Source organism: Cyanistes caeruleus, chromosome 30 (assembly GCF_971803275.1).
Source record: "Cyanistes caeruleus chromosome 30, bCyaCae1.hap1.1, whole genome shotgun sequence".
NCBI lineage: Eukaryota > Metazoa > Chordata > Aves > Passeriformes > Paridae > Cyanistes > Cyanistes caeruleus.
Window position 1 is genome coordinate 1,572,233 of NC_141730.1, and position 25,283 is coordinate 1,597,515.

General features: G+C 52.7%; 2 protein-coding genes and 1 long non-coding RNA gene across 4 annotated transcripts in view; 2 read left to right on the plus strand and 1 right to left on the minus strand.

The window, feature by feature from the left end:
- Positions 1-8: 8 nt before the first annotated feature.
- On the plus strand, positions 9-6,939 carry RUSC1 (RUN and SH3 domain containing 1). The gene is made up of 10 exons (XM_086866273.1): positions 9-61; positions 817-2,429; positions 2,766-2,870; positions 3,184-3,260; positions 3,389-3,563; positions 3,653-3,758; positions 3,846-3,892; positions 4,138-5,158; positions 5,447-5,575; positions 6,371-6,939. The coding sequence occupies exons 2-10, from the start codon at positions 890-892 to the stop codon at positions 6,537-6,539; spliced, it is 3,369 nt and encodes a 1,122-aa protein (XP_086722399.1). The 5' UTR covers positions 9-61; positions 817-889; the 3' UTR covers positions 6,540-6,939.
- Positions 6,940-7,199: 260 nt separating this feature from the next.
- Positions 7,200-10,155, plus strand: LOC147648795 (uncharacterized). The gene is made up of 2 exons (XR_015279919.1): positions 7,200-7,351; positions 7,458-10,155. It is a non-coding gene; the product is annotated as an uncharacterized LOC147648795 (long non-coding RNA).
- The window catches only part of ASH1L (ASH1 like histone lysine methyltransferase), a 56,074-nt gene continuing 39,553 nt past the window's right edge, over positions 8,763-25,283 (minus strand). Inside the window, exons 11-28 of one of the 2 annotated variants that reach the window (XM_086866269.1) lie at positions 24,336-24,542; positions 23,266-23,412; positions 21,922-22,030; positions 21,580-21,741; positions 21,256-21,350; positions 20,849-21,006; positions 19,643-19,795; positions 19,169-19,223; positions 18,942-19,074; positions 17,583-17,831; positions 16,722-16,808; positions 16,400-16,490; positions 14,933-15,071; positions 14,273-14,445; positions 13,443-13,609; positions 12,572-12,612; positions 11,669-11,973; positions 8,763-10,913 (exon numbers count right to left, since the gene is read on the minus strand). In XM_086866269.1, coding sequence (XP_086722395.1) covers positions 10,822-10,913; positions 11,669-11,973; positions 12,572-12,612; positions 13,443-13,609; positions 14,273-14,445; positions 14,933-15,071; positions 16,400-16,490; positions 16,722-16,808; positions 17,583-17,831; positions 18,942-19,074; positions 19,169-19,223; positions 19,643-19,795; positions 20,849-21,006; positions 21,256-21,350; positions 21,580-21,741; positions 21,922-22,030; positions 23,266-23,412; positions 24,336-24,542 — 2,563 coding nt within the window. In that variant the 3' untranslated portion in view covers positions 8,763-10,821. Of the gene's footprint in view, positions 10,914-11,668; positions 11,974-12,571; positions 12,613-13,442; positions 13,610-14,272; positions 14,446-14,932; positions 15,072-16,399; positions 16,491-16,721; positions 16,809-17,582; positions 17,832-18,941; positions 19,075-19,168; positions 19,224-19,636; positions 19,796-20,848; positions 21,007-21,255; positions 21,351-21,579; positions 21,742-21,921; positions 22,031-23,265; positions 23,413-24,335; positions 24,543-25,283 lie in introns of both variants that reach the window. The other variant, XM_086866268.1, reaches the window with a different exon arrangement.

Below are 25,283 nucleotides of genomic sequence, written 5' to 3' on the forward strand. Positions count from 1 at the left end.
GCGGGGCCGCGGCTCCTCCCTCCCTCCCTCCCGCAGCCGCATTCGCCGCCGCAGCGCCGAGGTGAGCGGGGGACGGGGAAGGGGATGGAGCCGGGCGGGGGCTGGAGGGGGATGGGGAGGGCCGCGCCCAGCAGGGCCGCTTCTGCTGCCTGGCCGCCGGTCCTCGCCCTGAGGCCGAGGGATGCTCGGGGCCGAGGGATGCTCGGAACCGCCCGATGCTCGGAACCGCCCGATGCTCGGAACCGCCCGATGCTCGGAGCCGCCCTCCCGCGGTCTCCGCTGCTCGTTCCGTGCCCGGAGCCTCCAGCAGGTGCCTGGGGCCGGGGCTCCCCCCCGGAAAGGCAGGGCCCGGTGGTGCGGTGCCGGTTCTGCGGCGGTTCCCGGGGCCGGGGGCTTCCGGCCAAGCCCCGGTCCCTGAGCACCCGCGGTGCCACCGCCCCTAGCCAGGACAGTACCCGCCCCCCCTCCTCGACGAGGCTCCAAGGGCGTTTTCTCCTTGACGGCATCCCCGAGATGCTCCTGACCCTCCGCAGGGAATCCAGCCCCGGAGCAGCCGAGCTTCCTGGGATCATGCACAGGCCATGCTCCGGGGACCAGCGGCTGGCTGCAGTCCCTGCCCGGCCGCAGAGCCCCAAGCCCGGCAGGAAGCCGTGGGGCAGCCCCTCTTTCAGGGTACATCCCCATCTCTGACCCCCAGACCCTTGTGCGGGGCCCTGCCGCAAGGTCACTGCCATCCACCTTCCCCCGGCTGTGCCTCTCTCCGGGTTTGTCCCCCTGTGCTCTTCCCCTGACCAGGAGGGTGTTTGGTGCTTACAGGGAGCTGGATGGTCTGAAGAGAGAAGCTGCCGACCTTTCCTGGGAGCCCCAGCACTTCCAGCGAGGCAGCAGCATGCTGGCTCCAAAGAAAGGCCTCCTGTGCAACCTCAACCACATCCACCTGCAGCACATCTCCCTGGGGCTGCACCTCTCCCGGCACCCCGAGCTCCAGGACACCGATGGTTCCACCGCCAGGGGAGACCAGACTGGCTGCATCCACTGCCCGGAGAACCGTGAGCCGGTGGATGCCAATTCCAACAGCCCCTCCGTGAAATGTCGATGTTGTGAATCCCACGATCCAGAACCGGAGACCCTCGGGATCCAGAACCAGGCAGTGCAAGAGGATTTCCCCTGCCTGCACAGCGGAGACGAGGAGGAGGCAGCTTCCCCTTGTGATCCCCCTTGTGATCTGGCTTCTTCTTCCTCCTCCTCCTCCTCCTCCTCTGTCAGTAGCTGCTCGGATTTCAGCTTGTATGACTCCCCTGTCTCGGTGTACTGCAAGGGGTTTGCCAGAGAAGAGTCCCAATCCCCTGACAAGCAGCTGAACGTCATTCCCACAGAAAACGCCCGGGATGGAGAGGCTCTGCCTGCCCAGGACAGGACGTGCGATGGGAGAGATGCCAACCACAACTCGCCCGTGTTCCGGAGAGCCACCGCCGCGGCCAGCAAGAGCCCAGACAGCCTCTGCAGCAACAACTCGCTCGACTCGCAGTGCGATGAGCTCTCGCCCAGCACAGCAGCACAGGATTCCTGCGCTGACCTAGACCCCAACTGCAACCCCCTCCCCGAGCCCGATGCTGCGCCTCCAGCACCACCGCCCGTGCCGGAGCGGCGGGATCCCGGCATCCCGAGCAGCGCTCCGGAGCCGCGGCCGCGGCCCAGCGGCCTCCCCCCGCCCGTGCCCCCTCGCCCCCGGCGGCGGCTGCAGGTCCTCAACGCGCACAGAGCGGAGCAGCAGCTCGGGCCAGTGCGGCCGGCAGAGCCCAAGGCCGGCCCAGGTGAGCCCTGCAGAGACACGGCCACGAAGACCATCACCTCCTTCCATGAGCTGGCCCAGAGGAGGAAGAGGAACGTGGCTGGGCCCACACTCGCCCAGGCCAGGGTTGACCGCAGCGACTGGCTGATCGTGTTCTCGCCTGACACGGAGCTGCCCCCCAGCAGCGAGCTCCTCTCCGGGCCCGCGGGCCAGGAGCCAGCGCAGCCCCAGCCGCAGCCCCAGCAGGACGGGCCAGCCAGGCCTCCCGGCTCCAGACAGAGAGAGGTGACGACGTTCAAGGAGCTGCGGTCCCGCAGTGCCGCCAGGCAGCCCAAGGGCCAGCGGGCAGAGCCGGCCCAGCACCCCCCTGTGCCCCCGGGGACGGGCGCGGGCTGGGGACCCCCCGCACCCCTGGGGACACAGGTGCTGGCACCCAGTGACGGCCAGCAGCTGAGAAGGAGACCCCGGCCGAGCCTGCAGCCCATCGCGGAGGGGCAGCCGAGGGATGTGGAGAAGGGGGGGCTGCCCCCAGGGGAAAAGGGGCTGGGAACTGCCCCGGTCCGGAGGCTCGGGGGTCCCGGCGGGGACCCCGCGGTGCCACGGGCGGCCCAGAGAGGAGACGAGACCTGCACGGGGGGTGAGTCCGGGGTGGGTCAGGGGGTTCTGCCTGGGGGGGCTGCGGGGCCGGGTGCGAGTCCGAGGGCGGTGGGAGCGGTCCCGGGGCACGGCGAGGGGCACCGCTCCCATCGCCCGGCGGGACGCGCGGCCCGGGAGGTGCCGGGGCTGTCCCGCTCCGCCCCGCGGCTCCCAGGGCGCTTCCTCCGCCTCGGGCCCGGCCCCGCCGCCCGGCCTAACCCCGCCGCCGCCCCCGGCTCCATGAGCCGGAGCGAGCCGGGCCCCGCCGCCGGTCCCGCTCCTCCCCCGGCCCCGGGCAGCGCCGGCCCGCCTGACCCCGCTGCCCCGCTCTCTCCAGCCAGGCCCGAGCCGCTCGCCCCTGGAGCCGCCGCTGGAGCCGCCGCTGGAGCCGCCCGGCCCGGCGGGGGGAGAGCGGAAGGGGCCCATGGAGAGCAAACGAAAGGTTGGGGCAGATCCTCCCCGGAGCCTCCGCGGGGCGGGGGGCGAGGGAGTGGGACAGAACGGGGCCGGAGAGGAGGAGGAGGGGGGAACGGGACCCCCGGGGTCGGGAGGGTGCGAGGGGCACCCGCAGCGCTGGGGCAGGGGAAGGGCACGCAGGGACACTGAAGGCAGGGACAGGCAGCGCTGCCTGCCCCGGGCCCGGCCCTGCCCGCTCCCGGCAGGTGCTCCGGTGGAGAACGCGGGTGCAGCTGCCCCCGCAGCCCCGCCGAGGGTCCCTCCGCTCTGACCCTTCTCTCCTCTCCCTCCGTCCCCAGCGCTGCTGGTCGCCGTCAGCTCCGCCGTGGACAAGGTCATCGCGCACTTCAGCACCGCACGGAACCTGGTGCAGAAGGTGAGAGCTGGGCCGGGCCGGGCAGGAGGCGGTTTGGGAGTCCCAGGGGTGGGATTCACCCATCCCTCCCAGCACGACCAGGGTCAGGTGCTGCCCTGATCCCTCCCCTCTCCTTGTGCCTCCCCCAGGCCCAGCTGGGGGACAGCCGGCTCAACCCCGACGTGGGGTACCTGCTGCTGCACACGCTCTGCCCCGCGCTCTACGCCTTGGTGGAGGACGGGCTGAAGCCGTTCCAGAAGGATGTCATCACGGGCCAGCGGAAAAATTCCCCCTGGAGTGTGGTGGAAGCCTCCGTGAAGACAGGTGAGGGTGAGGCTGTGGGCATCTCCAGACGCCTGGAATCCTGCTGGGGGATGTGTGCCCTGGGCAGTGACTGTCTGTGCACCCCACAGGCCCCAACACCCGCTCCCTGCACTCCCTGTGCTGGCACGTGGCCGGGCTGGCCCCCCTCAGCAGCACCAGGCAGAAGTTCCATGCCTTTATCCTCGGCCTTCTCAAGTGAGTGTTGGCCCCTCTGGCCCCACTGCCGTGGCAGGCTGGAACTGTCCCAGGGGCTCTAATTTGGGTTCCCTTTGTCTCATTTAGCATTAAACAGCTGGAGTTGTGGATATCTCACCTGCAGAAGAGCCCAGGTAAGGACACAGGGCCTGGGAGCTCCCTCCCCAAGCCCCCTCATCCCTGCCAGGCTGATAATCCCACTCTGGGGTTGGGATACATCCATGCTTGGCTGAAGTTTCCACAGTGGATCAGGGCATTATTTTCTATGGTGCATCTTCAGCACAGAGGGTGCTCTGCCTGATGTGGACAGCATGGCTGGCTCTCGGTGGGGATGTGACAAGGCCTCCTCCACCTGCCTCACCTGTCCCTGTCCCCACAGGTGTGATCTCCGTGCTTTACTCACCCACGGCCTTCTTTGCCCTGAGCCAAGGCCCTCTTCCCCACCTCGCTGATGAACTGCTGCTGCTCATCCAACCCCTCTCGGTGCTGACTTTCCACCTGGACTTGCTCTTTGAACACCATCACCTCTCCGTGGATGTCCGGCCCTTGTCCCGCCGGTTGGAGTCGCCGCTGTCTCCCGGCCGTGGCCCCGTCCCGGTGCGGGGGGCTGTGTCTCTGGGGGGCCTCAGCGGTGCTGCCGGGCACAGCCTGGAGGATGAGACCCCCCCTGATGCTCTGGGCAGGGTGGGGGGCGCAGGGGGCAGCACAAGGGCCCGGTCCCAAGCCACCATGGGTGGGCTGGTCCCTACCCCGCCAGTGGGGGCTGCCCTGCACCAAACCTTCCAGCACGTGCTGCGCTGGGGCGACCGGCTCAGCCGCACCTTGCTGGGGTCTGACACCCCCCCGCAGAGCCACGGGCCTGAGGAGGGCACTGGGGGCACTGGGGCTGGCCTCAGTGGCTGGTGGGGCCAGCTGAGCCAGAGCTCCAGGATTTACACTGCTCCTAGCAAGGAAAAGTTCCCCTTGGTCTGGTGGACGAAGCTGCGGGCGGCTGCGGGGGATCCCAGCCCGGGCCAGGCTGTGCAATCCCAAACTTCCATGAGTGAGCCCAGGGCCACAGAGCTGCAGCTCCTTCAGACCAAAGCTGTCCCCGAATGCTCCGGCCCAAAGCCCAGCAGCAGCAGCACTGACACCTCAGGGACCTCTTCCCCTGAAGACCTGTTCTTGCCCACTGCAACTGGAGCACTCACCAAGCTGGATGATCCCAGTGCTGGAAAGAATCTCCCGGCTGCTTCCCCAGAGCCTCCTGCCAGCAGGACCCAGGCAGCACCTTCTGGCCCAGAGATGGGTAATCCTCCCAGTCCTGACAAGGGCAGCTGGCTGGGCCGGCTCTTTGGAGCCACCAGCCCCTCGTCCAGGAGCTTCCCTCCCAGCCCTGACGCCGTCTTGGCCAGGTCCAGGTAAGTCCCAGCTTGGGCAGGCCGAGGTGGGAAGGGTTTCTGTGCCTGGCTCACCACGGTGGCTTCGTGGGGGTCTCATTCTGCCCCTGGCCCAGGGTCAGTGTCCTGGGATTAGTGCATTGTCCCGAGTGCATCCCGTTACTCAGTGCTGTGGAGCAGCAGGAGCTCGTGGGGAGGCTCCGTGCCGCTTGATGGCTCCTTGTCAGCTCCCAGCTCACCAGAACAGTCTGGGATAAACAGCAGGAAGAGCTCCCAGGCGAGCTGGTGGCTCTCTTTGCTCTGTGGCAGGAGACCGTCCCGCTGGCTGTCCCCCAGCCCTCGTGTCCTGGCCGGGGTGGTGAAGGGCCTGGCGTCCGACAGGAGCCGCGCTCCGGAGCAGCCGGACAGGAGCAGCCCCGTCCTGCCCCAGACCCACAGGTGAGGGAGGGCACAGGAGCCAGCAGGGCTGGGAGGGCACAGGAGCCAGCAGGGCTGGGAGGGCACGGGAGCCAGCAGGTGAGGGAGGGCACAGGAACCAGCAGGGCTGGGAGGGCACGGGAGCCAGCAGGTGAGGGAGGGCACAGGAACCAGCAGGTGAGGGAGGGCACGGGAGCCAGCAGGGCTGGGAGGGCACGGGAGCCAGCAGGGCTGGGAGCTGCTGCTGCTGCTGCTGCTGCTGGGCTTTTCTGCCTGGGGGAGAACCGGGGCTGCTCTCAGACACGGCCTGGGGGTCGTGCACATCTCTCTCGGGAAAGGCACCGCTGCCCACTTGAGCCACAGCTCCCCTTGCTCTGCTGGGCTTTGGGGGAACCTCTGCCTACCTGGGACCAGCTGTTTTTCCCAGGCGTTTTGGGGATAATTTTTTGCATTTTTTGGCGTGCTTTCCGGATTCGTGGCAGCCTGCTTGGGGCAAGGCGGCTGTGACCCGGCTGTGGCCGGTCAGAACAGCTGTGCCCAAGTGAGCAGGGTGGGCTCATCCCAAACGGTGTTTGGCTGCTTCCCTCTTCCCCATCCTCGCTGGCCCTGACCCCGATATCCCCACACCCTCGGGGCCATCTCTGATGTCCCCACGCCTGTCCTGGGGGCAGGACGGCTCTGTCCGGTGGCTCCCGGTACAGATCCCGCCTCTGCCTGAGGAAATCCCTGGTTCTGCCCAATTCCCTCCCCCCGTGAGCCCTGGGAGCCTCTGGGGGTGCTCGGGGTGGCGCCCGTGCCATGAGATTTGTGGTGCAGGGCGGTTCGGGCGCTGTGTGACCACACGGGCACCGCCGACGGGCACCTGAGCTTCCAGAAAGGAGACATCCTGGAGCTCCTCTCCACTGTGGATGAAGACTGGATCCGCTGCTGCCATGGAAACAGCACCGGCCTCGTTCCTGTTGGTTACACATCCCTGATTTTGTGAGGAGGTGGAAGGGAGCTGAGGAAGCAGCTGAGCTTTGCCGGGATGGGTGCCAGCTCTGGGAGGGGATGTCTCCTGCCAGACCTCCGGGGCTGGCAGCTCCCAGGGGACCCTGCCCTGTGCCTGTCACTGCTGCATGACGCCACCGGCTGCCACCGTCTCCTCCTCCTCTTCCTCCTCCTCATCTCAGGGAGGTTCCTCAGCTGCTGCCCACCCCCGTGCAGGGCAGGGATGGGTCGTGTCCCTGTGTCTGTCCCTTCCCGGCCCTCACACTGCCCCGTGTCACCGTGTCCTGCCACCGCTGCCACCTCCCCGAGCCCTGCTCAGCATTCTGTACATAGAGTAACCACAGGAATGAGCTTGTTCCACGGGGAAAAATACTGGAAATAAAGTTTGTGACTCACCTGTGTGGATGGGGATGGGATGGGATGGGATGGGATGGGATGGGATCCAGGGATGGGATCCAGGGATGGGATCCAGGGATGGGATCCAGGGATGGGATGGGATCCAGGGATGGGATCCAGGGATGGGATCCAGGGATGGGATCCAGGGATGGGATGGGATCCAGGGATGGGATCCAGGGATGGGATCCAGGGATGGGATCCAGGGATGGGATCCAGGGATGGGATGGGATGGGATGGGATGGGATGGGGGCTCCAGGGGGATCAGCCTGGCTGGGGATGTGCTGGAATCAGCCCCAGCAGAAGGTGCCTGAGCTCCTCCACAGCGTGGGAGAGGCGGCTGCAGCCTCCCAGAGCCAGGAATATCCCTGGAGAAGCTTCCACAGGAGCTGTGCAGCGCTGGGAACAGCCCAGGTCACTGTTTTAGTTATTTATTTAACTCCAACTAATCTTTCCACCACCCAGAGCACGGCAGTAGGGGCTAAACAGCTCCAAGTTTTTCACGTTTTTGTCATTGCAGTGTTTTCATCCCAGAATTTACATTTCATGTTGGACTCCCCAGTGACAGAAAGGAGTGTCCTGGTCCTCTGCTGCCTGCCATGGCCAAGAGCCACATTTCACCCTTCTGATTTCCCATTTGGGTGGCAAAAAGCTGCTGTGTCATCCCCTGGGCCAGCCCCTCTGCCAGGGTAAAGCTGCTCTCCTTTCACTCTGCTCTCATTTTCACTTCTCTCTCTGGAATTTTTATTCTCAGACAAGTGACGTTATATCCTAATTGGAATGTTCCTTGGCTTGCCTTAGAGAGGTTTGATTGGATTCTGCAGCTGCTTCTGGACTTTGAAATGGGGTCATGCCAGGAGGGGAGGAAGTCAGGTGGTTCTTCTGTTTATTTATTTAATAAACAGCCCTCCAAGCCTCTAAAAGGAGTGTGGGAGGGGTCAAGCCTGGCATTTTCATGATCAGAGAGTCAGACTGGGAAACCAAACCTTCCTGGGCAGCCCCTGCCAAGCCCTGACCCCCTTTCCATGGGGAAATTCCTGCTGCTCTCCACCCTGAGCCTCCCCTGGCCCAGCCTGAGGCCGTTCCCTGTTCTCCTGTCGCTGTTCCCTGGGAGAAATCCCGACCCCCCCGGCTGTCAGGGACTTGTGCAGAGCCAGAAATTCCCCCTGAGCCTCCTTTGCTCCAGCCTGAGCCCCTTTCCCAGATCCTTCAGCCTCTCCTGGGGCTCCAGCCCCTTCCCAGCTCCGTTCCCTGCCCTGGACACGCTCCTGCTCCTCAATCTCTTCTCATCAAAACCAACCGCAGGGTCTGAGGTCCCTCAGCAGAGGCAGCGAAGGGCACTGGGGTCACTGCCCTGCTCCAGCCACTCTGGGACTGCTCCAGGCCAGGGGCCATCAGCCTCTTCCCCACCTGGGCACATCTGGACACATCTGGGCACACCTGGGCACACCCGAGCACACCTGGACACACCTGGGCACACCTGAGCACCTGGACATACCTTGGCACATCTGGTCACACCTGGGCATACCTGCACACACCTGGGCAGACCTGGACACACCTGAGCACACTGAGCACACTTGGGCACACCTGGACACATCTGAGCACACCTGGACACACCTGAACACATCTGGTTCACGTCCAGCTGCTGCCCCCAGCACCCCCAGGGCCTTTCCAGCCGCTTTTCCCCGAGCCTGGAGGCTTTGCTGTGACCCAGGGGCAGCTCCCAGCACTCCCTGACCCTCCCCCCGTGGATCCCCTGGATCTCATGGATCCAGGCAGGATTCTCCTGCCCTCTGGCACCAAAGAAAACCCCCCGAGCCAGCCGTAGGAAAAGATTTTCCATTTAATACTAGACTCTCAGGATTGAGATGCAGGCTTTTTATGCAATTACATCCAATGTTAAAATTGGTAATACATAATTTACAAAGATTAACATCAAAACAATGATCTATTTAGATATGCTTTGTAAAAAGGAAATATATTAGCAGCATTTATTTTCAGCAATCACACAGCCTACACCCATGCAGACTAAGGTTCAGCTCTATTTGCAGTAACGTAGTGCTTCCTGACTCCGGCGGCGATCCTGGGGACACACGGGTCTGCTCAGTATTATAAAATAACCAAAAAAATAAAAAAAGTCATTAATTTCTACACCAGTAAGAAAAAACAATTCTTTGCACTTACCTAACATTTGATTGTCTAAAAAACATTTTGTTTAGTCTTTCAACAAAAGAAAGATAAAATGACAGAGCTAGTGTCTCGCTTCTGTACGCACTTTATTTTTTTTTATTTTTTTTTTTAAAAACTTTTTAGTGTTTAACACCATTTGAGACAATGATTTCTGTTTGAAACTAAATGAGACAACTCGAGGGCTTGGACATGCGATATTCCTACTACACGCACGAGTATTTTATACTCAGGGTTCCTGGTACTGTACAGTGCTTCTCTACAGTAAGAAAATATTCCAAACTATTTTCTTATTTCATTTTTTTTTTTAATAAAATATTTTTTTTTTTTCTCAAAGGGTTTTTTTCCTTTCTTTTTTTTTTTTTGTGTTTTTTTGTTTTGTTTTCTCTTTTTAAATCAACACATAAAAGTTAATGGAATGAGTCATGTTCCACTAAGAGTAAAATAATTATAATAATAACAAGAATGTACATTAGGACGAGCTTGGTCCATAAAAAGGAACATGTAACTACGGTATTGCTTTACATCCACGCAGCAGATATATACAACTTGGCACATTAAAAACTGGATTTCTTATAAGAACACCTAAAACAGGACTGGATATGCATGTCTGAGACAGGAAAGCAAAGCCACCGTCCGGGGGCAGCGGGGGCCGCCGGGCCCGGCCCGGGGCTGTCGGGACAATCGCGATAATCGCGATAGGGGCGGGGCCGGCGGGAGCCGCTGCCCCGGGACGTTCCACCAGCACACGAGGGTAGTGTTAGCAGTTGATAAATTCTACAGCTCACGACAAACACTCGCTCGGATACTGCCTGACGGGCACGGAGTGAAAGGGTCCTTGGGGGTTTCTTTTTTTCTTTTTTTTTTGTGATTTTTTTTCTCTTTTTAACAGATTTTTTTTTTTTATTTGCACAACACACGAGACACACGAGAACCACAGCTTATCAAAAAAACCAACAGCAATGGTGGCGTCAGGAGCTGACTTTGCTTTTATAAAATTTCTCTGCAGAAAAAAAGTGAAAAAACTCACACCCTGCCCCATCCCCCTGCACAGCAAGTGCCTCATCCCAGCGCTCCTGCCCCGCTCCAAGGGCTTCTGGAAGCTTCTCCTTGGCACAAACCACAGGGACACGTGCTGGGCTTGTCCCACGGCGAAGCTGGCGCTCGTCTGGGGACGTTTCTCTCTTCTTGTGCAAATCAGAGGCCACAGCTTTAGGGCAGCTTTTCCTTTTAAGCCACTGGGCCTTTCCTGTCCCCTCTGGATTCCTGGATTCCCTTCCCCGGCGTGGGCGGCTGGAACAATCCCAAGTTAGCAGTGACCGTGGGGAACATCCTCCTCAGAGTAACTCAGTCCTTTTCCTCTGCCCTCCCCATTTCTATTTACTTTTTTTAAAATTTTTTTTTCTTTTTTTTTTTTTTTCCTCTGAGTGGGAATATCAAGCAAAAATAAATTAAATTTGACCATCCTGGACAATAACCACGAGGTTTCCTCAGTACCTAACATCAATACAAGGCACGCCCACCAACACACACACCAAGAGCACTGCAGAGCAGGGTGGGCGCCGCGCCGGCCCGGCCCCCCAGGTGCTACTGTTTGTAGTTTTGTCAGTTTGCTGCTGCCCTCCTTCCTTCCCCGGGCTGGGCTCTGGTCCCCCAGCCCCAGTGACAGACCCCAGAGCTCGGCTGCCCCTCCTGGGTCACTTCCTGAAGCTGCTCTCGGGGATGGTCAGAGTGCGGCGCCGCAGTTTCCGTCCCGAGCCCTCCTCCAGCAGGTAGGTGACATCGATGGCTGCAACAGAGCACAGGGGCAGAAGGGGATTTCAGTCTTTCCAGGATCAGAGAGGGTGGAAAAGGCCTCCAGGATCATCAACTCCAACCTCTGACCCCCACTGAGTGCCACCTCCCATCGCTCCTCAAACACAAAAATCCCCGTTTCCCTATTCCTGCTTCTTTCAAGGATGTTTCCCTCCAGGAAATCCAAAACATCCCTGGACAAGCCCTGAGCCATGGCTGGACCACACAACCTCCAAAGATCCTCCCAACCCAAATTAAGCATCAGTCCATGACTGTCTGGCATTGCCAGAATTTGGAAGAGACTGGACAGGGCTTTAAAAGCAGGGACACACTTCACCCTGTCCCCTTATCCCACAGCTCACACAAGAACTACTTGTCTCAGAACCCAAAAGCTCATGAAAGGTAAAAACAGACTTCACAAATTCCCTCTGGTCTTTCCTGGCTTGTCTGTTAAGTTTCTCCATCTCCATATTGTAAATACGGAATGATGGGGGGGGGGGGGGAATTAGTTTATGAAAAGTTTTTGTGGTTATTAAAAATATTATACAAAACAAAGGTGTGAGAAATTTCACTTGAGTTTAATGGATTTCTGTTGCAAAGGAAAATGTGTCTGCAAAGAAAACTGACTTTCCTAATGCCCTCCAGCAAGAAATTCAGACAAAAACATTAATTTTACTAACACAGCTCAGCAAAGTGACCCCAGACCCAACAGGAGACCTGGGGCTGTGCAAGCAGGGCCTGAACTCTCACCATTTTTCCCTGGGATTTTCTCGAGGAGGTTGAGCAGGATCTGGTTCAGCCTCTCCCTCTGGAGGTGCCGCCGCTCCTCGGGGCTGCAGAGCGGCCTCGTGTCCGAGGGGTTCTCGGTGTCCCCCTTCTTGTCGGTGTCGCAGCTCTCGCTGGCCACCGGCTCCTTGTCGGGCTCCTCGGGGCTGGGCAGCTCCCCTGGAGCCTGCTCAGGGGCCCCCAGCACCTCCTCCATCAGGGGAAGGGAATCTTCCTCTTGGTTTAAGTCTTTGATCTGTGGTTTTGAGCGATCGGATTTCCAGGATGACCTTGCAGAGAAGAGGGGTTTAAACAGCAGTTTTTCAAATTGTCTGAAAGGACAATTCCCAGCGAGTCCAGGACTCATCCACGGGCTCTCTGGAGCTCCATTTCCTCCCTCAATCCCTGCACTCACACCCACCCATACCATAACTTCATCTGCACCTCACCAAACGCAGCTTTGGAAAAACAAATGGCTTTTTATTTTCAGTTGCAAAAGATTTTACCTCCAAAAGCAGCTTGGCCCAGCCCTTAGTGGGACGTTCTTGCAGTCTCCACCAGATCTGGGCTCTGAATGCACCACAGGCAGCAGGTCCAGGACCTGGGTTCCTCAGTCTGGGAAGGCTGGAGCCTCCTGATTTGGGCATTTCCTCACTCAGCTGCTTTTTTCTTACTTTCAAATGGCTCCTTTCTTTTCCTGATGTACATTATTACTGCCTATCCCTCCTCACTTGTTCCCTTTTATCTCTCTCAAAGTTCAGAGAGCTTTAAATAATTTAAAGTTCTTATTTCCACAGCACCCAGGGGAAAGGGGCAGGAGGAGAGTGGGCACAACAAACAAACAGAATTATTTCATCTCTTCTCAACAGTCTGGGAGGGGAGCCTCACCTGCCTCCGTTTCTCTTGTAGTTGTCTGGCACATAATGAGGCTGCAATGACAATAAAGAATATGATCAATACCAAATCAAATTCACAGTGGAAGGAAGGGCTGGTCTATCAAATGCTTTGAAAGTGCCAGTCCAGGACACTCTGGAAATGCTGGTGTACCTCAAAGAGACCTCACAGGAGGAGGCACAACCATGTAACAAGATAAATTAGAGCCAGACTTGTCTGATTCTTCACATCTTCTAAATAAATTTCAAGCCACACACCATCATGATAAAAATCATCTTTGCTTTCTGCCCAGCACGAGTCTGGAACCTTCTCCAAAGCCAGAAGAACAGAGCTCACTTGCAGAAGGTTTGCAGATCTGCCACCTCTACTGCTCTGAGATCCTCTCTGAGCTCACCATCCCCATCCCTTGGGCACCTCTCTGCCTCTCAGCTGCAGGTTCTGTTACACCCAGTTTTCTTTCCAAGTTTTCTTTCCAGCCAGCTCTTCCCCCAGGTTGTGCATGCTCAAAGAATCATGGAATGATTGAGGTTGGAAAAGCTCTCCCAACCCATCCAGTCCCAGCTGTGCTCGATCCCCACCTTGTCCCCAGCCCAGAGCTTGGACACCTCCAGGGATGGGGACTCCAAACCTCCCTGGGCAGCCCCTGCTAACCCTGACCACCCTTTCCATGAGGAAATTCCTCCTGATGTCCAACTTGAGCCTTCCTTGGCACAGCTTGAGGCAGTTTCCCCTTGTCCTTGACCCCCATCCAAAGGATCAGCTTTCTCTGGCTGACCCAACTTCATTTATCAACAGTCAGGGGCTTTCCAGAACTCCATCCAGTCTCCCAAAAGCAGGCTGGGAAGCTGAAGGCAAGCCCACTTACTGAGAAATCCCTCTTGGGCGTGAGTTTCTTGGGGAAGTGGTCGAAGGCGTAGGGCTTGGTGCACACGGGGTAGCGGTTCCGGTGGATCTTGTAGAAGAGGTGAGCTGATTTATCCAGGCGGTAATCACAGATGTAAACATCCTGCTCCTTCACACCCTTCGGCCTCCCTGGCATCGGAACAAGGGAACAACAGTCATGTGCTGAGGGGGAAACACGTGTTTTATCACAGTGTGAGCGAGGCAGGGGCTGTCAGAGTGCTCCTGTTTGCTCTCTCGTTCAGAAGCCCAGCAGGACACGAGAGGAGAACCTGCACGCTTCTGATCAACCCAGCCCCACCCCAGCCATGGCAGGGACACCTTCCACTGTCCCAGGCTGCTCCAAGCCCTGTTCAGCCTGGCCTTGGGATCCAGGGGCAGCCACAGCTTCTCTGTGCAACCTGGGCCTCCCCACCCTCCCAGGGAAGGATTTCCTCTGTCTATCCAACTTCCATTTCCTCTTTTTCAGGTTGAAGCCATTCCCTCTCATCTTGTCACTCCAGTTCATGATTAAGAGCCCCTCTCCACCTTTCTTCTAGCCCCTGCAGATACTGGACACCTTTCTCTCTTTCTGTAACCTCCCTTTCCATTACTACTACTGCTATCATTACTATGACAATATTTTAATTTATTTCAACCATGAAACTGTTTTTATCCTGACCCCTAGGTTTTAACTTCTTCCAGTTCCCTCCCCATCCCAGGGGGAGCGAGCGGCTGGGTAGCGTTGAGCTTCCAGCAGGGGTTAAACCACCACAGCCCACTGCCCAGATGCTGAGGAACGTGTTTAACTCTCACCTTTGCAGTAGGTGTACAGGTCTAGCACACAGCACGTCCCCACCACGGCCTCCAGGGGGATGATTTCGTACAGGGGCACCCGGAACAGCTCGTTGTGGTAGAACTTGCGAGACGGGGAATGATGCGTTTCGTGTGGACGGAAATAGTGGTGGCCAAAGGCGAAGCGCTCCTCTCTGAGGGTGCAAAAGGGACAGAAACACAAATCAGCCCATGACACAACTCACTCAATGCCCCCTGCTTTGTTTTGAGCTCCCTCTCTTGCACTTGGCTGTGATGAACAGCAGAGCCACACAATATTCCACATGTTCCATACTCCACTTCCCACCTGCAGTGAGGGCAAACACTCCCAGCGTGCTTTCTGTGGGCACAGCAGGCTGTGACTGGCCAGGGCACAGCACTGAACGGCCTCACAGCTGTCACTGCACCCAGAGTCTGTTCCAACACTGAGGAAATCCATCCATTTCTGTCTCTGATCCTTTGCTTAAACCTCCAACCTCACGTGTTTGCATCGCGCAGTTGTGGAGCGCAGGCTCCAGTTGGGAATCCCCCAACCTCTGCGCCTGGACCTTGCTCATTCCTGCATCCTTAAGATGAGACTTCCACGAAATTCCTGTGCTTTGACACGGGATGTCTCAAACTCCAAGGCTGTCCTGCACTTACTTCTCGTTTTTCCAGAGTTTCTCGATGCGGAAGATGTCGAGCTTGTCGCGGTTGATGTGGGACAACAGGCGGTACGACTGTCGCACCGGGTGCCCATCGGGGGTCCTGCGGCTGTCTCTCATCAGGTACACACAGTCACCTGGCCAGGGACACAAAGGACACACCTGTAAAGAGCCTGGCCTGAGCCCAGCACACCAGAACCAGAGGAAATAATCATTAAAAATGAACATGATGAAGGCACCTAATGCTGGATTGTAAGGAATGACATGAGCCCACTGCAAACCTGCCAAGGACACTCAAATGTTTTTCACAACAGCTTTACAGAAAAACAACCCAAGTTTCCATGTCCAGACTGAAAAAATAACAATCTGTAAGGAATCAAAACCATGAGAGAACACAGGATATGTAAACATGTCAGTCATGATTAGGAAAAGGTGTAGGAATTAGAAATGGCTGCAATGTGTAAAGAATAAATCTTTGAGAGAGAAGACCACTATTAAGAAAACAAATCCTGTCCCAAGAAGCCCCAAGCCTTTGATTATTACAGCAGAATTCCAATGAGATGTAGAGCTCAGGAAAGGTAAAGAGAATGCAAAAAGGACTAAACAAACTGGCACTGCTGGCAATCAAAAAGAATTTCCCAAGGGCAACCCCTAAACTTGAATTTATTAATGTTGTCCCGTAAGTGAATTTACTCCTTAATTTCTCTGCTCTGACCTGTGAAATCCCAGAATGACCTGGGTTGGAAAGGATTTTAGGGACCATCCAGACCCACCCCCTGGCACCTCCCTGGGCAGGGATGTCTTCCACTAGAGCAAGCTGCTCAGAGCTCCATCTCACCTGGCCTTAAGCACTTCCCGGGCTGGGAAGAGATTCTACCTCTTATTTATCTAAAAATGACCAAAACCTGGGAGGTCCCAAGTCACAGAACCTCCCCTGGGTTCTTTGACCTTTTTTTAATTCCCAGTTTTCCTGAAGGTTCTCCTATTCCCCTCTAGCAAACTTATCTACTGGCTTCACTCATTCAAGAGCAGTTTCCTAATAATGATAAAGGGTTCTTTCTAACCTTGTATCTGTAGGATGAAATAAAAATAAAGAAAAATCAGTGAGCTGAATTGTGTGGCTGTGGCAGCCTTGGAGAGATTCTGGAATTCAGAGTCCAGAAGAGAAAAGCTTTAAGGAACACATGCAGTGAGCTGGATGTTTTAATGACCTTTCTGTACTAAAATACTGGAGGTCTAACAGCCCTCTTGGCCTTTACTTATAAATGTTAACTACCAGCAGTTGGCTCAGCATCATCCTCCCCTGGCCAGGACAGCCCTGGCTGTGCTAATTAACATTTCCTCATCAACATCCTGTGAGAACTCTGTGTATCACTCCCAGCATCACAGAGAGAGAGCAGCTTCCACTTGTGAAAAATGGAAGGATTTTTGACAGGAGATCCCTTCTGGAAAGCCCAGCACGTACCTTGGCGGAGCAGCAGATCATCCCTCAACAGGCAGATGTAATAAACACAGCCAGGCTGGGCATAGTGGGGGCGAGGGATCATGGGAACCTCCTGCAGGGAAAAAAGAAAGGGAATCCTGAGCTGCCCACCACCATCAGTCCAAAATTGCGCTGCCACCCTTTTGGGAATACACAGAGAAAAGCTGATCCCTCATAGAATGGAACCTAAATCAAAGAAGCTTCAATCCCAAAAGATACAAATTCTAAATACAAATACAAAGAAACCCTTAAGGAGCTGCTGTAGTTTGTAAGAGTAACAACAGGAAGGAGAGTTTTGTTTTACCCTGTTCACAGCTCGAGGTTCACACTGCTCACACAGGTAGTGCTCAACGTCTGAATTCACACCCATGCAGTCACAGTGCTGCCACACCTGGAAAAACAGGTACAGCCCTTCAGAAAGTCCTGAAAATTCATTTTCTCAACAAAATGAAATGAAAAGCAAGAAAAAAAGCTTCAGACAGGTAATTCAAGATTTTCTATGAACTATTTCACACCACATCAGCAGACAGAGAAGATCTCCATGCAAGAGTAAGTGTAAAAACCCAAAACTTTAAAATTAATTCCTCTCTCCTGAGGTCAGGAGCTGGGGCAGTTTTCATCTCCTCTGCTCAACTCAAGTTGCATTTTCTCTTGTGAAAAGAGAATCTCTCCTCTTGTGAAGAGGAAGTAAAAGGCCTGAAGAATTTAATTAATGCTCCCAAGCACATGGGAACTGCTGGTGAAAAGTTCTGCTTTGCTTTGATCAATATGCAAGGCTGAACAGTCACTTTAACATGCTATTTTTTCACATTATATTGTTTCTTCTTCATTGTAATAATGAATTGCCTCATGAAGAAAAGGTTTATAACTGAAATAGGGAAAGGCAGCTGTAAGAAAATTGAAAAATGTGGAAGGAATATGTTTAAATACATGACTTTGCCTTTACTCATCACATACTTACCAAAACCATCAGACTTAATCAATAAAAGCTAGGTTGATTCATGATTTAACAGTGCTGACCAGTACTCCATTACTTTAGGCTTTACCTTGGAGATTTCACCTATGTGGTTTTCACACAGTGAAGGCAGCTATATCAAATTCAGCCTATCAAATTGTTTTTTAGCAAAAAGCTCTGTGGGGATCAGCCTCCCTTTGTGCCCCTCACCATGCACTTTTCACACTGGATCATGAGCCCCTCGTCCTTGTAGAGGCCACAGATGCAGCGGATGACGTCCTCGTCCTTCTCGTGCCCGTTGTCCTTGTCACACACCGAGGTCTCGCTGCTGTCGGCCTCGCTGGCCGTCTCCCCCACGATCTCGTCGATCTGGGCCGAGGCCTCGTGCCGCGCGTTGTAGTAGGCCTTGCGCAGCCGGCACACGTCCCGCCCCGTCGGGGACTTCCTGCCGTAGTATTTCTGCACAAATCACAAAATACAACCCCCCAAAACGCTTTATTTCCGTTTAGCTCCTGCCTGTGCGTGCCTGGGAGGGTTCTCCCTACAGCTGCAGCACCAAGCCTGGGGTGCACCTCTCCAGCAGGTCCATGGATGTGACAGGGCCAGGGCAGGAACTGAGAGCAGCTCTGGGAGAAGGAGTTGGGGTGAGAGGTGACCAAAAACTCAACGTGGCCATGTGTGTTCACAGCCCAGAAACCACCCGTGTCCTGGGCTGCATCCAAAGAATGTGGGCAGCAGATCAAGGAAAGGGTTCTGCCTCTGCTCTGCCCTCCTGAGACTCCACCTGGAAGCTGTGTCCAGCTCCAGGGCCCCCAGTGCAAGAAGGACATGGAACTGTTGGAGAGAGTCCAGAGGAGGCCATGAAGTTGCTGAGGGAACTGGAGCCCCTCCTGTATGGAGCCAGGCTGGGAGGGCTGGGAATGTTCAGCCTGGAGAAGAGAAGGCTGTGTGGAGACCTCAGAGCCCCTCACAGAATCTGAAGGGGTCCAGGGAAGCTGGAGAGGGACTGTTCATCAGGAACTGCAGGGACAGGACAAGGGGGAATGGGCTCAGACTGAAAAGGAAGAAATTTAGGTTGGGTATATGGGAGAAATTCCTCCCTGTGAGGGTGGACAGGCCCTGGCACAGAGTGCCCAGAGGAGCTGTGGCTGCCCCTGGATCTCTGGAAGTATTCCAGGACAGGCTGAACAGGGCTTGGAGCAACCTGGGGTAGTGGAAGGTGTCCCTCCCCATGCCAGAGGGTGGAATGGGATGAGCTTTAAGGTTCCTTCCAGCCCAAACCACTCTATGATTCTGTGATTCCATGACATCTGATACTGAAAAACAGGGTACCCCTTCCACAGGGAGTGGAAATTTCTTTAGGTCAGCTATTCATGAGTGTCCTTGACATTCTCTCTGACCTAAGGGAGTCAAAGACCTCCTGATTTGCTACTGAGGCCTCATCAGGAATGGATCAGCACACGTTCTCTTCCTCCAGACTAAATTTCTTCTTTTACTCCTGTAAGAGCATTAAAGGAGGGCACATCCCTGCTGCCAGTGCAGCAGCTTTCAGGCTAGAGAGAGCCTCACCTCTGCATTCCTGAAGACCTTCAGCATGTCCCCATCAAAAGCTTCCACAGTTTTGTAGTAGCCAGTCAGGATCTGCTTCTCGATTGTGGCAAGGTCCAAGGGGTCAGAGATCTTTTCATAATAGTCTGCATTTCTACAACAGGAATGTTGGCACAGTGTCAGGTTCACCAGCAATTCCCACTGTGCAAACCCATCAGAGAAAGCAGCTTACTTTTTTTAAAACTTACTTTTTCTTTGGGGGCAGGTTGAGGAGAGGAGCTGCGAGCGCCTGCCTGGAGGAGTCTGCAACAGGAGCAGAGTTTAGTGACACCACTGGAGTGAAACTTCCAAAGAAAAACAACCAGCAGCATTCAATCTGGGTTAAAAAAAGGCTTTTCTGTTATCTGAGTGACGAGATAATGAAATGCTTCTGCATTTCTAGATGTTGGTGCCTGTAACGAGTACAGGCAGCACAAGGATGACAGTTTCTGATGTTTTCTGGAATTTTGAAAAATCCATTTCAAAGGACAGCAACATCTACAGATGTTGGTGGGGAAGCAGGGGATTGAGGCTAAAACAAAGTTATTATTGGTAAGGGGAGAAATTAAAAAAAATAGGAGCTATTTAACATCCCATGTTTTTCTAGCATTTCCTACTCAGAGTCCATTTCCAGAGGTTGAAAACATGCCCGTGGAGACTTTTTTAAAGAGAATCACCTTCACCTTTGTAGGATATGATGCTGTCACATATCTCCTTGAAGATCTGAGCCAGGCGGGCGGCACGAGCCACCTCCAGGTTCTCCTCAGCCGCGGCCAAGCGCCGCGTCCGCACCGAGCGTGACGTCTGCAGCGCCGAGAACTGGGTCATGAACACATCTGGGAGAGGGCAGAGACAGAGTTACCTCCACACAGGAAATTCCTTCCTCAACAAGACATTTCTTAAGAGATCAAATCATCTTTGGTGTAGCAGCTCCACCACTGATTGTTAAATGAAGATGTTTTATAAGCTACTGTAACATTCAAGGCTTCAGTTCCGTATTCAAATATCAGCTCTCTCCTAAATGGGTCAGTTGGTTATTGGAATATTTTTATCTTCCTGGAGCAAATAAAATATCTTATTGAATTCACCCCAAATACTCACTGTGCCTAATACTGGGGGCCAAATCCTGCCAGGCTGTGAGGGTGATGGTACCACCACCATCAGGGTTATTTTTGGAACAGGAGCAGCAATTTTTCCCTGATAGTCATATTTTGCCCTGTTCCCACATGTGACTGCTTGCCAAAAATCTTTGTTCTATAAAGGCCTGAAAGCTGTGAAACTAGATAAATGACAATTTTCAGTCTACACAACTGTTTCTGGTTTAGGAATACAGAGAGCAGGAAACAGCCTTTCTCCACCAGGGTCCAACCACGGAAAATCATGGAATTACAGACTGCTTTTGGTTGGAAGGAATGTTAAAGTTCATCCAGTTGTACCCCCTGCCATGGGCAGGGACATCTTCCACTGTCCCAGGCTGCTCCAAACCCTGTCCAGCCTTGGACACTTCCAGGGATCCAGGGCACAGCTTCTCTGTGCACCCTGTGCCAGGGCCTGCCCACCCTGACAGGGAGGAATTCCTTCCCAATATAGAACAACATCCTAGAATCACCAGGGCTAGAAAAGACCTCCAGGATGACAGAATCCAACCTGTGACCTTGAAAACCAGACCACAGCACCGAGTGATGATGTTAAATTCCATTCTGCTCCTCTGACAAACCACTCTTGTAGAAACACCACGCGTGACAACTTCCCCCACAACTCCAGCGACCCCAGGAGCGCCTACCTGTGCAGCAGCCCTTACAAAAGGTGCATGGATCTCACTGGAACTCTACTCTGGATTTACACAGAGCTGAACTCTCTGTGTCCCACATCAGGCTGGGTGGCCTCACCTGATTTGATGTTGCCGTCATCGCGGCAGATCCCGTTCCAGCGGGTGTACAGCGACGAGCTGTGCATGCTGTCACTGACGTGCTTCACTTCCTCTTGCTTCTGCCGGATCTTCTCCCAGTTCCGTACCAAGAACACGTGGTGTTTTAGCACAAAATTCCTGAGGGAATTAGGAAGATGTTCAAGTATCTTTTTACTGGAAAATTAATTCTTTAACGTTGGGAAAAGCTGGATATTCAGAGGTGTACCCTGTGTCTCCTCGCTGGAGAGGAATTCCAGCCTGGCTGGTAAAGGAAAACTAAAAGCTGCATCCTCAGACATTTCAGGATGCCCCATGTTATAGAAGAAGAAATCAATTTTTGCACAGCACTCCATTTCTGAGACAAATCCCCCTGAAATCAGCCCTTACCTTTCCCTGTTAGACATGGGCTTCATCTGCAGCTGCGGTGTCAGCCTGGTTGGGGCGTTCACGCTCTCGCTGGGCTCCTCGGGGATATGGCCCCTCTAGAAAACAGATTGTTCTGATAGACAGGAAAAACTGTGCCAAGAACTCGGCAAAGCAGCCAAAGCAGTCCCTGAGACAGAACCTACAGCATTACTCTACTGTATTTCTGTTTAAAGTTTGGGGTTCCGTTTCAAGTTTAAAATTTACAAAAACACCAGTTTTTGGTCTGGTGCCACAGACTGATTTCCCATCAACCTCACCTACCCAAACTCTGTCTTTCCTACTTACTCTCTTCTTTAGTTTGTGCTTTGACTTCCTCTTCTCTTTCGACCTCCCAGGTCTTCTGTGGGTGCTCACAGGTTGGTTGCTTTTGCTTGAGAGTCCATTCATGCGTTGACTTTTACCCCCAATTATCCCTCTGCATTTGTCAAAGCCACATTTGCAGAGTTGCTTTGAGAAAAAAAAATAAATAAATTAAGTCTAATAAACCCCAAATGTTTAGATTCTCTCTCAATATTAAAAAGAACATTTTCTGCCTAATACAACACGACAGGTTTTGTTAATTTTTACACTTTACAGAACTGTTAGGCCTTAGTGAGATTTTTCAAGGTCTCATGGTGGGGTTTTTACCTGTTTTTCAACGTTAAATGAGTGGAAGTTGTAGTCATAGGTGAGCTCAGTCCCAGCAGGCATGTCCTTGAGTGCATAGAGCCCGATCCGATACACACCATTCACAGACCTGCAGGGAAAATACAATCAAATACCCCCAAAATTAAACATAAAATCATCTTTGTGCACAGAGTGGCAGCGTTAGAGACAGGCAGCAACGCCTCTGCTGTGTCCTGGCTTATGCTTGTGCAGTTCTTTTATTTATCTCTTACAATAAACTTTGAAGGCTAAAAAGTGAATATCCCATTTGCAAAGAGTAGGATGTGCCAGGGCCTCCCCACCCTCACAGGATATCCCAATATCCCAATGTCCCATCTAACCCTGCCCTCTGGAACTGGGAAGACATTGTCCCTTGTCCTGTCACTCCAGGCCTTTGTAAATAGTCTCTCTCCATCTTTCTTGCAGCTCCTTCAGGTACTAGAAGGACATAATTAGGTCACTTGGAGCTCTTCTTTTCCAGGCTGAACAATCCCAATTCTCTCTGCTTTTCCTCACAGCAGAGCTGCTCCTTCTCTCTAATTAATTTGGTGCCTCCTCCAGACCCACTCCAACAGCTCCACGTCCTTCCTGTGCTGGAACCCCAGACTGGAGGCACCTCTGCAGGAAGGGTTTCACCTGAGCAGGGCAGAGGGGCAGAATCCTCTCCCTCTGTCTCTTAAATTCTTTTATTTTGTGTTGAATTTTCAAATTTAAAACTTTACTGTTTAAATCTAGAATTATCTGAGAACCACGAGCTACTCTGATGCACTGTCCCCACAGTGACTCCTGTTCCACCATCTGTCATTCCCAGCAAACCACTCACAACAAATCCCTCAGCAGTACTTCCATCTAGTCTGGCTCTCACAAAGTGCTGGTATGACACAGGGTGTGGTGGAATCTGACTAGTTCCCTCTTACCCTGCTTTAAAAAAATATTTGAATTGTCAAAAAGAAAGAGTATATATAGAGATACATGATTTTAGAGCATTAAAATCAAAGCATTGCTGCTTCAACCTTTGCAGCAGGTTAAGAGTGTGAAAACCAGGAATACTGGGAGGGAAACAGCCCAGTGTAACCAGTAATGCTGGGAGGGGAAATGTCCCAAAGTCACAACCAGCAGTGCTGGATCTGCCAGCAAACCTGGATCCCGTCTCCAAAGCATCCAGAACTCCCCAACACCACACGACTTCTCTCGAGCACCGTGTAAGGATTATTTACAGCTTGATTCCCTTCCCTATTTTTAGATCTGATTCCCTCAGATGAACTGATTCTCTCTCTCTCTCTCTGGATACAGCGGTCTGCCAGAGATCAGAATCCCTCTCCTCACCATTTCTGCATCTCACAGTTGGGGTTGCAGCTGTGGTTGATGAAGCGAGCCTCGTTGCCCATGCGGTAGCTGTCGATGACCATGCCGCTGTCCAGGTTCAGGCAGTAGTGGTCACTGTGGTTGTGGTACTGCTCAATCATCCGGTTCCTGTGGAGTGACACAGGGACACTCTGGTCATTCTGCTCGTCCCCCACACAGCACACAAGGAGTGACACGGTAAGAGCACATCTCACAGAGGGTTCTGAAGAAAAAGCAATGATAATCTTTTATATTTTAAATAGAACCGTACACCTAGAGATGGAGGAAACCATTATTGTACCTATTTTTATAAGTCAAGGCCACTGACAGAGCTTGGGTTAGAATTTAGAAATTTGCTCTTCTGGAATGCTCCCTTTTGGGTTCTGCAGATTATTTGTACACATTTCGTGTTGGTAACCTGTGTATGGAAGAGAAAATGCAGGTATGTATCCCTTGGGGTGCCTGTGTATGCACGTGTACAACAACCAGCTTCCTCCTGGGGGTTGGGAAGGCTCTGGAATCACATCCATGGTTCACAAGAGCACTGGGACAGGAGTCAGTGCTTATCTCTGGATGAGGAGAATGCAGCTGCCTTCTGGTGGAGCTCTGAGAACAGCAAGTCCTTCCAACCTCAAATATCCAATGGAGTTAACAAGACAATTTCTTTCTTTCTTTTTTTCTTTCAATGGTTATTAATGCTTCTATTTGTTCTTTTTCTTTCACATCTTTCTGCAGAAGCCCATGCCCCTTCCAGCTCTGCCCCTCAGCTCTACCTGGTGCAGCCCAAATCCTGCAGAGTTCTCATTTAGATTCAATCACTTGTGGTATTTTGCTTTTACAGGGCGTATGAGGCAGATGATACATTTCAAACACTAATCACCCCTCTCTACTGGACTGAGAAAAACTTGGGTTAACCAAAAACCCCCAAAATTCAAAGCCTTCCTTTTCCCCCTCATCCTCCCCTTCTGTTCCTGCCTGAAGATATCCCAACCACAACCACAAAAAGCCATTTATGAACCTCCCATTCTAAAGCAGCAAATAAATATTTCTACCTGAATTCTTGCTCACTAACAACTTCTCCCAGATATTCAATGATAAACTGTCCTGCTTTCAGGGGTTCTTTGGTACGGATACCCCATCCTTTCTCCTCGGCCCGGAACCTCTCCAGGCACTGCACCCACTCGTGCCTCTGGATGCGCTGGTTGCAGCACTGCTCCCCACAGGGACACGTGTTGGGGGAACACTCTGCAAAGATCATCCTAAAAGAGACAAAAGACAAGGTAAAGGCAGGGGAAGAGTGGCCTTTGGGATCTGTCATGCAAGGAAAATCAATCGTAAATCAGTATATGAAATTGAGATATAAACATAAAAATTATCACATAAATAATATATAAATACAGAAATAAAACATATAAATCATCACATCAATAATATATAAATAATGTAATATAGAATAACTATTATTTATTATAGAATTATTATAAAATTATTATATACTAATTTATAATTTTAAAAATTTGTATTTATAATATATATAATATATAATAATATATAATATATAGTATTTATATTATAATTATATTTTTAGTATTTCTATAATACTATATAAAATATATAAATCAATGTAAAATCCATTTATAAATCAATATAAAAATCAACATTATATGTATAATGTATATTATACAGTATAGATTATTATGTATTATATACATTATATATATTATATATTACATGTATATATATTAACAACACATGAATATATAAAGAAATAAATTAATAATGACAAATTAAGCAAAACAGAAGTTATTAAATAATTTAATATATAATAATAATTATATATTATATAAATACTATATATTACATATTAATATATAATTTTGTATTTTATATTTATAATATTAATATATTATATATAATATATAATTATTTCTATAATACTATATAAAATATCTAAATCAATATAAAATCAATTTATTAATCACTATAAAAATCAACATTAT